At 27.7% G+C, this 14,224-nt stretch overlaps 1 protein-coding gene across 5 annotated transcripts in view; it reads left to right on the top strand.

The window, feature by feature from the left end:
• Nucleotides 1–14,224, top strand: part of LOC136979050 (probable U3 small nucleolar RNA-associated protein 11) — a 164,335-nt gene that overhangs the window by 96,373 nt on the left and 53,738 nt on the right. For 4 of the 5 annotated variants that reach the window (XM_067274947.1, XM_067274945.1, XM_067274944.1 and 1 more), the window contains 2 exons: nt 441–600; nt 14,017–14,078. In XM_067274947.1, coding sequence (XP_067131048.1) covers nt 541–600; nt 14,017–14,078 — 122 coding nt within the window. In that variant the 5' untranslated portion in view covers nt 441–540. Of the gene's footprint in view, nt 1–230; nt 344–440; nt 601–14,016; nt 14,079–14,224 lie in introns of those variants that run through there. The other variant, XM_067274948.1, reaches the window with a different exon arrangement.

Genomic DNA, 14,224 nt, shown 5'->3' on the forward strand with positions numbered 1-14,224 from the left:
CAAGAAAGAAAGATTTCTTGTTCTTCTTCGTCAATTTTCAAAAGGAAGTGGCTTATTAAGATTCCATCAAATGAATTTTAAATAGCATTATGATTTGATCCGCTGTATAATTATTACACCAGTGGAAAAATTAAAAAAAAAAAAAACTTTAAAAAATTCATCACGATATCAATTTTTATAGTTATTTAATTGGTGCTTTTGAATACATCTGTAATTTGCTGAATTTTAATCATTTTTGCGCGCAGGTGTGTTAACTTATGTTGCGCTTGACTTGCTGATGGATCATAAAGCATTACCACCAATCGCATTCGCCTTTTACGCCAACGTCACTAATCACGATTAAGTAATCTTTTAATTACATTGAGGTAGATGAAAAAAATCACAAACATTTTCGAAATTAGCATTTACATCCTCCTTCGCTTGTTTTTCTTTAACGATAGATGGCGGCACGGAACGGCGGAAATTAGTAACAAGGTCTTACGGGAAGTGACGTAACGAAGATGGCTGCACCGAATGTAGAAGACTAAGTCAAGCAAGAAAATGTCTTCTTTGACGAAAATTTCAAAATCTAGGCAACGATTGCACAGGGAAAGGCATCAGGTAATATAATCTTATTGGTTTTGATTTACTATTAGTATCAATAACGATTCTAAATTGTTAAAATCGGGTTGTAAAGGTAGGATTAAAGTTGACCACGTGTTAACGTTGAAAGGTTTTAATCACAGGTATCATTTTCTCGTTTTAGACATGATCGCTACACTACCGTTAAAATATAAATACGGTATAATAAATACAATATAAATCTAATAATGATATTTTATGAAAGGAGATTAATGAATATTTATTTGTTTATTTAAACTAACATCATAATAATTACAAGTACTGTACCTGTCGTTTTAAATGTAATTTTGTAACTATTCTAAATGTTTGTATGAAAATCCATTTTTAGAATATGAAAATAGAGTATTGTTCTCACTAATTTGAACTATACTTAACCTTAATGAATTGTGTATATGTTCTTATTCTAAATGTTCATGTTAGAAACAAAAAGAAATTGCAAATTATTTTTTAAAATCATGACAAATTTACAAAATTAATGTGTATTAATAATATAAATATAAATGTAACAAACATAGTACAAAAATTATATATATATATTTGTCTGTAGTCCTTTCTGACGTATTGTTTTTCATACGTAACACTGCTGCCACAAACAATTCCATATAGCATTCTTTGGATTGGCAAGAATTCACCGTAGTAGTTTAAATGAAGCAAATGAAACCAATTTTCAGCACAAAATTATGAGAAAGAAATGTTTTTGACCATGTTAAATGGGCATCTTCGGGCTAATGACTTGTTTATTGAGTATACCCAATTTTTGTGTTGTTGATTATGTAGTAGCTCATATGATGAAATAAATAATCAAATGTTTACTAAATCCATAAATATACATCTTCATTTTAACAAAACTTGTCTCAACTGGCCTAAAAATTATTAAAAAAATAATATATGTTGCCTTGCAAAGCCAGAGATTATTTATTATGCAAATATTTTCATTGTATTTAAGTTGTCTTAAGCTATTCCAACACATTAAAATTAGTTTAATCAGCATCCTCAACAACAGATAGATTTGGCCCTATTCTATGTTATTTTTCTATTAAATACAGAAGAAATGATTTTCTGATATTTAAAACTTCTAAAAATTATGAAAATTGATGAATTTTAAAGTTATGATAAATTATTATTATTTTTATATGTTATCTGTATTGTTTTGAGATCAATTAATTTGTATCTATTGCTTCCTCTTGTCAGCCTTTAGTCTAACAAATTAATTACATGCAAACAAATGTTTAGATCAAGCTTAGAAAGGAAGAATTATATGAAATTTTAAAGTTATATAGTGTTGAAAAGAGAAATAAGCAAAAACATAATATATTATCAGAATAATAAAATATATATATATATATATGCAAATAACAAAAGATACATAGGTTGAGAATCTAACATGCACCTAACATTATAGTTGTATTTATATATTAATTAATTGCTTTCAGACTAGGGTTACCAATTTTGGTTTTCTGGGAGACTCCTGAAATTTGGCAAAAATCTTTAAATTTTTTGACTTCTGAATTGAGGCCTGTTCTTCCACATTTACTCAACAAGACAATCAACTTTTGGGAATATATTAAAACAGACTGAAGAATTTAAAGAATAGGCAACAGCATTTTGATATTGCTGAGAGTAAGAATGTCAAATCTCCCAAAATTTTTTACTCCTGGAATGGAAAACTCTCAGAATCAATTTTCAGGAGTTGGCAAGCTTATTCCAGACTAAAAAGAATATATCTGATTCTTGTTTTACTTTTAAACATTGATTCAAAACGTAAAAAGTATTATAAAAAGCATTTAATATATTTAGGGTAGATGTACCAGTTTTGGCCGGTGTACCAGTTATGGCCAGAAAACAAATTTAACTTTTGAATATGTGGTGATTATATTTTTAAGTTAAATTTGTTTTCTGGCCAGAACTGGTACTACACTGGCCAAAACTGGTACATCTACCCTATTTCTTAAATATTTATATATTTTAAATTTTGAATCTGTATTAAATGTTTACTATAAACTAATATTTAAAACAGAACTTTCTTTTTTTTAATTTAAACAGAAACCTAGAAAAGATTTATTAATAAGTCTAGAGAACAATGAAGAAATCTTGATTAATAGTAGACTGTAAAATAAGAGTCTAGATCCTTGAATATGGGCCTTACGAAAGATTAATGAATATTTGGATGAATAGAAAACTAGGCCTTTCTGACAAAGAACTTTTATTTGGTTTTATGAGATAAAAATTGATTAATCTGTTGGAAAAAATTAAGAATGGAATGGAAATTTAATGGAAAAAATCTGTTAATAAAAATTAAAGAAATTTTTATTAATTATATTAAGTTTTAAATTTCTTTTCTAGATGTTAGCTGTCATTGAATTTTTGAAATTGTCAATAAAGAGTAGAAAATATTAAGAAATAAATATATTTAACTCCTTTATGTTTATGACTGATTTTAAAAGAAAAATTGTAAAGCTTATTCTAGTGAAATATGGTTAAAATAATTCTAATGCAAAATTGAAATATTTCCATAATATAATTTTGTCTCTAATCTTCTGTTCTTAGTCTAGTCTAGAATAGAATAGTATTGTATATGAATTTGTCAAATTTGTAATTATTCACAAATAATTTTACAAATCAAATTACTAAAAATAATTTGAAATTTTACTTATAAGTTTATGAATTTTATTTAACAATATCATTATAAATGATATTGCTAGATATAGTTATAAGTTTGTAATTTATTTTTCCTTAACTATCACTAAATACTATTTATTGATCTTTATTAAAATAATATTTGTTGATTTGTTGAATTTATGGCTTTACCAAATAGAAAAAGTATCCCTGAGAATGGGCTGGAAAGCCTGAAAGTATTAGGATTTTACTGGAATTTTTCATCTTGATTTAAAAAAAAGGCAGAAAACCATACATGCTAAGGAAATTATGCAAATAAATCTGATTGAAAAAAATAGGAGAAATGTCTGTAGAACATAAAACTGTTTTTCTAAAGTACAGAACACTTTTATTTATAATGGTTTCATTTATTAATTAAAACTTAATAAAATCAATAAAGTTGAAATAATTACATAAACATTTTACTTAGTATTTTTAGCTATATTATATCTCCGACTTTATAAAGTTAATGAGCACTACACTCTATTGTATTTGACCTAAGTTAATAAGTGAATTCTTATTACTTTAAAAAAATCTTATGCTATGATTTGATAGATGTTTTTAATGATTTTATTCATCTATAACACATGTCACATGTTTATTTATTTATGTCACAAATACTTTTGAATAATAATAAATCGTTTTTTCAAATACTGTAAGAAAATATTTAAAAATGATATTAATGTTTAAATACTAATAATAATAAATATAAGAAAGGTTGAAATATGAAATTAAAATTTAAAGGAAAAATGTTTCATTTATTAAAGAAATTGCTTTTTAATACAAAATAAAATGCTAAAGAGCATAAAGTTGGAAAAATATTATTATATTATATTATTTATATTAGTTAATTTAACAATAATAGTTAATTTTCAAAATTAACTATTGTTGAAAATGACATATCTGACCTTGTTCAAAATCATTAAATTATTCTAATAATTTTATAAGAATTTTTATTTCTATATAGAATATATTTATTTTAAACAGTATAAAATAAATTTATATTATGTCCAATTTCTTACGACTTAAAACAAACTTTAAAAACAGTTTTTAATACAATTAAGTTTTGTGTTTATCAAATGATAAGATTTTGTCTTTATAAAAAAAACAGAATTCAAGCAGAAAAGAAATCATTTCTTGTATTCAAAATAGTTAAAATTTTTTAAAAAATCAGATTTTAGTGACTCAATTAAAATTCTTTAGAAAATTATTTAAAGTTTCTTCCTGTTCTACTTAACCAATTAGATTCAGTTTCTGATTTTTGTGTCTTTTTTATTTTTTTAAGTCATTGGTTTTCTTAACCTTTTCTTCTGCATCTATTGAATTTTTAAAATGTACCTTCACATTTCTATGAAAAATTTGTTGTTCCACTTATTTTCTCATGTTCTCACATGTCTGTTAATTTAACTTTATGTACAGCATAAGCAATTAAGAAAGAAAATTCAGCTAAAATGACTTAGTATAAAAATATGTCTAGTTTTTTTTTTCACTCACTCCCTTTTCCTTATATATTCAATAAAACTTATGTGATAGTTTTTCCGGAAGCCACATACAATAAGAGGTGCATATCCGTATATGAAAGAATGTTTTGTTGAGTGTGGTTCTGGAAAAACTATTTCAAAAGTTTTATTGAATATATTTATGCATAGGTTAGGAGTTTGCAGACCTAAAGGCAGATTGTAAAACAATCCAATTTGCAGATATCATACTTATTACATCTAATGCCTATAACATTCTCTGTAAGAGATGGATGATTTGTTGAGGAATAAATGCTGAATGAACATTAACAAAAAGAAAACTAAAATAAAAAAATGTAGTAAGGATGGGGAATGAGGTAAAAATGTATCAATAGAAGATGAAAATGAATACAGATAAATTTGTACTAATACTTGGCAGTCTTATTTCCTCAGGTGGTAAATGCCAAAAGGATGTTGCATTAAGAATTATCCCAGCAAAACTTGCTTTTAATAAGAAAAAAAGATTTCATACATGAAAGATCATGTCTGATTTAATGATGATACAGTAGAGCATCAATTATCCGACCCCCAATTAACCGACTTATCAGTTAACCGACTGCATTCTAGTCAGCAAATTCAAATGTCCGCTAGTGATGTGGCACTACAATATTTGGCTATGTCTTGGATACTTTAATATTATTTTTGTTAAATTTTAGCCTGTTTTAGCTGGCAACACTGGCTCGACTATGAAAGGGAGGCCAGTATTTAAACCATGCTTAATTTTTTATTTTGTCTTTATTTTGTGGAAAATAAAGAAATAATTTTTAACGATACGATAGCGACGATTATTATTTAAAAAAAATTTTGTTAGACTTAACATCTATGAAAATTCAACGCAAAGTAGGTTAATAGCAATATGCTAATATACAAATTACATGGGATATACTAATATACTAATAATGTATTTTTTCATACTTTTCGGTTATCTGTTTTTTCAGTTATCTGACCAACCTCAGTCCCCAATTGAGTCGGATAATCGATGCTCTACTGTATAATAATGACTCTATATTTTTGAGATGCAATGTTGATGCTAATGATGAAAATACCATGGCTGGATAAAATAAAAAAAGGGCAATGTTCTCAAATTAATTGGTGAAAAATACAACATCCTAAAACACTTTGAAGAGAATAAACAATGTTACTCTCCATTTGATTTGACATTTCAATTGGAGTGGTACACTACTTGATATATGTAAAGAAATACTAGAAGAGAAAGGAGAAAAATTAAGTTTATGGATACTATCAAACAAGAGAGAACTGTTTGCTGTTAAGAGCTGGTTCTGGAAAGGAGACTAGTGACTGACAAACTTACTCTCCACCAGCAGTTGGGTTGAAGAGGAATAAGAAACTTACAATGGAAAATATACATAATTATACATTTTAATATTAGTATATTTTATCAAGATTTGCACTCAATTCATTTATGCTAATTTATCTTTTAGTATATATTTAGTAAGTGATCTAAAATCACTAAATGTTATTCAACACTATTAAAATATAAAGATATAAAATTGAAGTTAAAAATTATTGATTAATTTTATAGGAGACATAAATTATTAAAGTTATAGTTTTGCCACATTCTTCAACATTTATAAAAAAAAATAGATTAATTATTGTCTTTTTTATTTTTCACTATTCTTAATGTTTTAACTTTCTGATTCTGACAGTTGATTATGTGCAATAATTACTAATTTTATGCTACTAGCTAGTTGTTCTTATATTTGATATTTAAAGTATATTTTTTATATTCTTTTGAATACTGCAAGCACACACACACAGTTAAATGATATAGCATCCTCCTAACCTAAATAGCACCATCCTTGTAAAGTGTAATCAATGCTTGTGAACAGATCCTTCCCATTAATAATAAATGGAGAACCCTTCAATATACGTGAATTACTGAATATCTGATTTTGCATTGCAAACCACATTGTCATCACCAAACCATATGAATTTAAACACTCAAGCACAAACTTGTGTAGATCTCACTACTATTTAATTCTTGTATAAGGTCCTGTTTAATGCTACAGTCAATAGTACCAGAGGTGATTAAATGGTAATGCTAAATCACGGTTTGATTGTTTTATATATCATCATTACATATGCATTATCTTCATGCATTTTTTTACACAGCAAAACAAGAAAATATCTATATTTTAGTATTTAGAATTAGACATACATACATACATACATACATACATACATACATACATATAAAATTAGACAAAGTGTATGATTTTCATGTGTTTGATATTTTCCAGTAAATAAAAAATTAATAAATTAGAAAAGGAATTTAACAAAATAGAAAAAAATCAGTTGCCATTCTTAATTGTTTGAACTTGAAAATATTTTGATGATTACATATTGAGAAATAACTTTATTGCATATTTTTATTTGAAAAGATAAATGTATGGAAACAGTGCAAATGTCACTTTAGTCTTATAATTACAGACTGAGACTGAGACAAAATAATTAATTGTTAATATAAAAAGTTTTGATTTTATAAATTATAATTTTTGTTTAATATTTTAAAATTATTTAAATTCTATAATATTTTAATTATGGAGATGATGATATGTATTACCGTTTGTAGAACTTGATGAAATAAACTGAATTACATAAGTAAAACTTGATTAAAAAAAGATTGTAATAAAAAAAAGAAAACTTTAATAAATGGAAATTATTTTGTTTAGAATTTTATATGAAAATGCATATATATGCATAAGCATCTAAAACAGTGGTTCTCAAAGTGGTTCCTACAGACCCCTAGGGGTCCTTGGTATTACTTTGGGGGTCTGTGGTAAATTAAAATTAATTTGGGGGTACGTGGACAACGTCAGGGGGTTCGCGAAAAGTTTAAGATAAAGTAAAAGAATTGTGACCCATTTTCATTATTAGGATAGTTAAAAATAAATAGCAATAAATAAATTGGTAGCCATTTTTACATTCTAAGTAAAATATAAGTATATAGGTACATAAAATACAAAATACAAGTTAGATTCAACAACTAGTGACAAGCATTGCACGGTGAGAGTTGAGCCAACCACGGCCGCCTATCTATGCAGGTTTGATCATGAACAGAATCTCACCGCTACATGCAATAACTTGTCTAAAATATGACACTAGACGAGTTGTGCATCTAATCAACAATTTAATTCTGTTTTGTGTGTGATGTGAAGGGCATACAACAAATTTTCCAAGTTTTGAACAGAAAGTTGTATAATTTTTTTTATTGTAATGAAGATAGAGTACGTTACGTAAGTATTTTTGAACACATTTGATATCTTCTTGTATATTAAATTCATAAGTAAAATTATACTGTGGCCGTCAGCCACATTGTTATATGTATTTTAGTTATATTTTATATTTTCTTTATATTCTGTTCTTCCCTTTTTGTCATAACTTCCTTCTAGAAACTTTTTTATTAACTCTTATTGCCTTAAGGAGGGATTATCTGTTCTCAGAACTCTTGGTAGAACAAAAGGATAGGGGGATTATCGTTTCTCTGAATTTTGGAGAAAACAAAAGACAGGAGGAAGCTTGAGGCAAAATTGCCAACAGAAGAGCCATTCCTTGGTCAAGATCTCAGAGCGGACTGAAGGACAGGGCAGTGCTCTGGACTTGAGAAAGGGATAAGGGGACTGCAGAGTCTAAGAAAACTGTAGAGGTCGATGAAATAGAATAGATTACAACCACAATACTTTTGTTAAAGTTAATTTATTTAATAGTTTTATTATGTAATATTTACCAATATTTTATTTATTTATTTATTATTATTTAAAATTTTACCCTTATATCTTAAATAATTAATTGATTTGAGTGTTACTTTGTAGTATTATTCCATTTTCAAATTAAAATAAATTCTTTCCAAAAAACAAGAAACCGTTTTATGAATAAATAGTGGTTTTTTGCAAAGAAATCATTTGTTTTATTTGCTTGTATCTTAAATTTGTGCCCCTTTTTTACAGATAATAATATTAGTGAGCTGAAGAAAAGATGCAGACAATATAGTGTTGAAATATTTAAAATATGGCTTTATTCCATTACCAACAAATAGTACTTTACCTCTGAGCCTTCTATGCAATATAACTTTGTCAAAGAATCAATGAAATCTTCTAAGCTTAAGGAACATTTTTGTCACTATGGACTTTTGTCAAAAGATAAAGATTTAACTTTTTTTTAAAACAATCAAAGAAACATATTTGAAAACTCCGTCATTGTTTTTGGTTTTTGCTATGAGAAGGGGTCTGTGGGCATAATAAGTTTGGGACCACTGATCTAAAAGTATATATTGTAACTAAAAATATTTATTATACTTTTAGAAAACTAGTACTTAATTGATACCTATGTGCACTTAGAAATTGACACCAGTATGTATTTGTCAGGGCACATATTTCCTAGGTCTAATCTGAGAAAAGCACAATTTGTTGGGCTGCAATTTGAAAAATTGTAGACCTATAAATGCTAAACCCTATCTCAACACTGGAAAATAATAACAACTACCTTTTAACCTGTTACCGGTAGTTCAAAGAGGTAGTTATTAGACCTATAAATTCTCACTATAGGCTGTCTTTCCTTAATTTTGAGAATGAAGTTAAATGGATGAAATCCGAAACCAGATGTGGAAACCATGGGGACTGGAGGCTCTGATTAACTATATATGAACTTCTGATGCAAACTGGAAGTCCATGTTATTTTAATTCAAAACTTCCCCTGAAAGCAGTTAATAGATGATCAGCATGGTTCTATTATGAAAGGAAAAGTATGATGTACAAGGACAAGACACTATTAATAATTTGAGGTGGAGAGCATATATTTTAAATTAAATAAATTTAAAATATAATTAAAAATTGCAGCCCAGCATTGTGATGATGTCAGAATAGATTGCTCATTAGAAATAAGTATCTGTAACATACAAAATAAAATTTAGTATCTTTATTTCAATACATGTTCTAGTCTTGAAAATGAAATCATAATGAAGAAAAAGTTTTATGATATTTAAAGCTTTCTTAATCTAAAATGATTAGAATTTATCTGCATCTGATTTAAATGCTTGATTATGCTATGTAAAATTAAAGTTTATCTTTATAAATGCTTTTTATTAATTCAGATTTCTTTCTATCGGCCATAAGAAAAGTTCCATTTAGATGTCTGTTTATTATTCGTCATGAAATGCTCATACTACCAATATTTATTGCTCAAAATAAGCATTTATTAAGACAAACCATCTTGTTATTTTAGAAATATTAACGTAATAGTTCAAAATGAAATAAATTATATGCACTATCTCCAAATTCATAATTTAAATTAGATACAAGTATTAAATATCTTATTAAAATTATGATTTTGTATTCAGTGCAATATAATTTATTTCATTTTGAACTACCTGTATTATGTATTATGTTACTATGTACAGTACTTCTGAATGCTTATGTATGGTACTGTACATAAATTTTCAAAATTGAACATACATAAATATATATACAAAAAAACAAACAAATATAAATAGTCGTTAACTTGTTGAATATTTTTACACAAATTTTCATATACAAGATTTCAAATATACAGGGTGAGTGGAAAGTAACTAGGCATTGAGAAATTGCTATAATTTTTGTAATAATAATGCAATCATAATTGAATTTGAGTGTGCATGTACATCAATCAATGGAATTTTATAATTTCTGCATTGGTGGTGTGGGCAATGACTGAGAGAGGCTGTATATTCAGAGGCAAAAAAGATGGTGACCTGACCACTTGTCTGTTCAGGAGTGTACATAAATTTCTGCATGCTATGAGGTATAGAAATCAGTGGCTGCTGTGCAGAGATGATGGCATATAGTGCCAGAATCTGTCTGGAAATAATCAAGAATTGTCATTTGAAGCTAAAATGACCACAGGTTTGGTTGCAGATGCACAGAGAAGTGACTGTTTATCCACATCATGATCTGAGGAAAACTTGTTGGTGGATGGTGCTGATACCTACATTGAATTTTAAGGTTTGCATCTTCTATTTCCATTTAATAAGGCACATGTTGAATAATTTTTATCATATTAGCATTAGAAATACAGAAATTATAGTAAGTTTTCAATGCCTAGTTACTTTTCACCAACCTTATTTAATAATTTATCTACTTATGTTTTGAAGATTACATCATTCAAGTGATCTTCACTTATGTGCAAACACTTTTCACATCTTTGAAGTATATCATACAAATAGCTTCTCAGATAAGCTCTCAAGCTCCCAGTAAGTTTAAGTTTTGCTATGGCCAGCATTTGGGCCTTTGACCAGGCGGCTACTCTCACTACATCTGCCAATGAGTCAAAAAAATCTGTAACTCTGGTGCCTCCTGTTTCTCCAGTAAAGGAATTATTCTCCCCAAACCTCCTAGAGCAGGGGTTGGAAAGTGCGGCTCACGAGCCACATGTGGCTCTTTGCATAGACGTTTGCGGCTCTTCGGACATAAACTCCAATCTCACCTCATCTCAAGCAGCCTTATAACATGAGTTTATGAGATAGAGCTGCCAAACAAACTTCAACTTGTACAGCATACTCTCTACCATTCTTTAGCCCGTCCGCACATGACCACTCGCGTTGATCAATATGAATCGCATGCGAGTGGTAGCATTTAAAGCATATCTATATATATAACCTATTGAATGCATGTTCGTCTGTCCGTGTAACGTTATGCCAAAAACAGCCACTAGAGGCACCCCTGTCCTGTGTCATATTTTGCACATTTAAATTAACAATATAAATTATTATTTACATTAACAGTATAAATTGTTATTATTCATTTGGCCAATAGCCAATAACAATATAAATAATTCAGTATATTTGTAATAGGAATTTATTATTGTCACGGAATGCCTGTAACGCGCACTAGAGGGCGTCCTTCAACACAGTTGGCCGGCAATCGGCCAAGCAGTTAAGCCTTGATGCGGCTCTCTGGTACTTTTGATTTCTTGTTTCCATGACATTTTGGCTCTTCTCACTTGACAAACTGCCGACACCTGTCCTAGAGTAAGAGGGTTTGGAGCTGGATTTGGACCTGGATGTGGGTTCGGATCTGAGTTTGCTGGTCCTGCCATTGGTTGAGGATCGTCCGCCATTATCTTCACTTCTTAACTTAAATCTAGGTCCTATATTAAATCTACTAGTTCCCCGTATCTACTAATCCGAATTATTGAGATCCTTTTCGACCAGACTGGGTCTCCCTACTTGAATATGGCCCTTTACGTCTTATCGATCATTCAAAAGGTTCAAACTCCCACTCCTGACACCAGTTTGTGGGTACTGGGAGGTAGGACAAAGTCATACCTCCTTTTTCTCGGCTAACAGGTCGGCAAGACCTGCCCACTGTCAAGGATGGCAGTTTCCGGTCTGGAGTTAATGGTCGGTCAGGTTGAGTGGAGGAGGAGAATGGGCTCGTCGATAAGACAGGCGATATTCAAATAAATGACACCAGTTAAACAACAAACAGAATTTATTAATAAACAAAAGAGAACGGAACACTTGAAGTGGCTTCACGGAGCACCTGTGTTTTGCGGATCGCAGATTAAGAACCACTGCTATATAGTGACGATGAACTCTGTGAGAAGCGAAGAAATGTAAATGTACTGATACAGTAATTATTTAGTGAAATCTCAGTGGTAACCAATATTACAAATGAAAAATCCAAAATTAAAAAATGTTGTTGATGGTATAAATGTTTTTAGAAATATTGGAGATTTTTTACGTACTTTTTTGGAATATAGTGCTATTATAAATCTATATAGATGAAATGCATTGTCAATTGGAAATTGTAGAAGGTGAAACAATATGCAAAAAATATTTTAAATTTAAGTACCAGTAGTTTGATTTCTGTAAATCAGCTTTTCTTTTTCAATTTTTTCTGCTGATGTATTTAGAGGATAGAAATGGAATTTCTCTTGATTTATACTATAAATTGAGTTTTGTTAATAAACATTATTGAAGTGGTCACAAGTAAGACTCATACTGGTAATGTTAAACAATTGTTTTACTGACATCTATTAAAAGAAACAGAAAGAATGATCAATTTTTTAAATTGAAATATCACTATAGTGTTCTCACTTACTGTATATTAATAATACAATAAAAGCAAAACTATTATTTGTTAAATGACAGATAAATACTATACATGTTTTACGTCATTAAAATATTTTATTAAATGTTTTTTTCAAAAAAAAAGTATTTGAATATATAGATTTGGGACACTTGCCAGCCAAGATTTGACCTTGAATATTCAACAAATTTTTTTCAAAAGTAATTTTCTTTATTTGAATTGTTTTGTTTACTTAGTAAAACAGTTTAGTTGTTGCCATTTCTAAAAATATGAATTTTACTAAAACAAAATTTCATTATTTATACACAACATAGTATATTTAATAAATAATATAGTGTTTATTTCTTTGTTTGTTTAGAAATATAATAACTACAGGTGTTGTATGCTGTTACTTAGTTTTAAAAATAAAATTATAGCATGTATTCACAGCATGCATCAGTATGTAAATATAACATTTTGGAAATATGCAATGAAGAATAATAAAAAGTTTGTTTAATCGTTTAATAAACATTTCTGTAAATGTATTAAAGAATTAAATTATTTTTCTATTACATACAGAAAAAGAATTTAGATGATTAAATTCAAACTTAATTTTGCTTCTTTTAATCTTTCTTATATTTTCAGAAATAATAAAATTATAATACATAAAATTTACATACATATTTAAATTTGTTTATGATATTTTTTTACATAATTTTTGATATACATTGTCTAATTTCTAATAAAGATACAAATATAGCATTTCTGCATTTCTAAACTCAGTAAGCAGTTTTTTTTTGTAGTTAAGTAGAATATTCACAAGCAATTAATGATGCTATTTTATTAATTGACTAGAAAAAATGTTAAAAAATGAAAGAATTTGTTCAGTTGTTTAATAACAGATTAATAAGTGAACAAATTCTTTCATGTATTTCATTGTCTTAAATATATTCAATGAAAAATAATAAAAAGTTTAGTAAAAAGTTAATAAACCATTCAATAAAAATTTCTTAAATATATTAAAGAATTAAATTATATTTCTGTTACACTTTTTAAGTTAAGTATGTTAAATATATTATTTTTTTGCATTCTATATTAAATATAATGATAGTTTATTAAATTACTAATGCAAATATTTATTTCAATGTTTAAAAACACAGCCTGAAAGTCGTCAACAAGTTGGTTTCTTAGAGAAAAAGAAAGATTACAAGCTTAGAGCAAGGTAAGAAATATATCAAAAATTTTTTACCATTTAAATTATACAGTGTATTAAACATATTATTGAATTTAAGCATTTATTATAAACACTAATTAAAAAACAACACAAACTTGTAATCTTAGATTAAATTAAATGATTAAAATATATGA

The sequence above is a fragment of the Centruroides vittatus genome, unplaced genomic scaffold (assembly GCF_030686945.1).
Source record: "Centruroides vittatus isolate TY-2023 unplaced genomic scaffold, ASM3068694v2 contig_575, whole genome shotgun sequence".
Taxonomy (NCBI): domain Eukaryota; kingdom Metazoa; phylum Arthropoda; class Arachnida; order Scorpiones; family Buthidae; genus Centruroides; species Centruroides vittatus.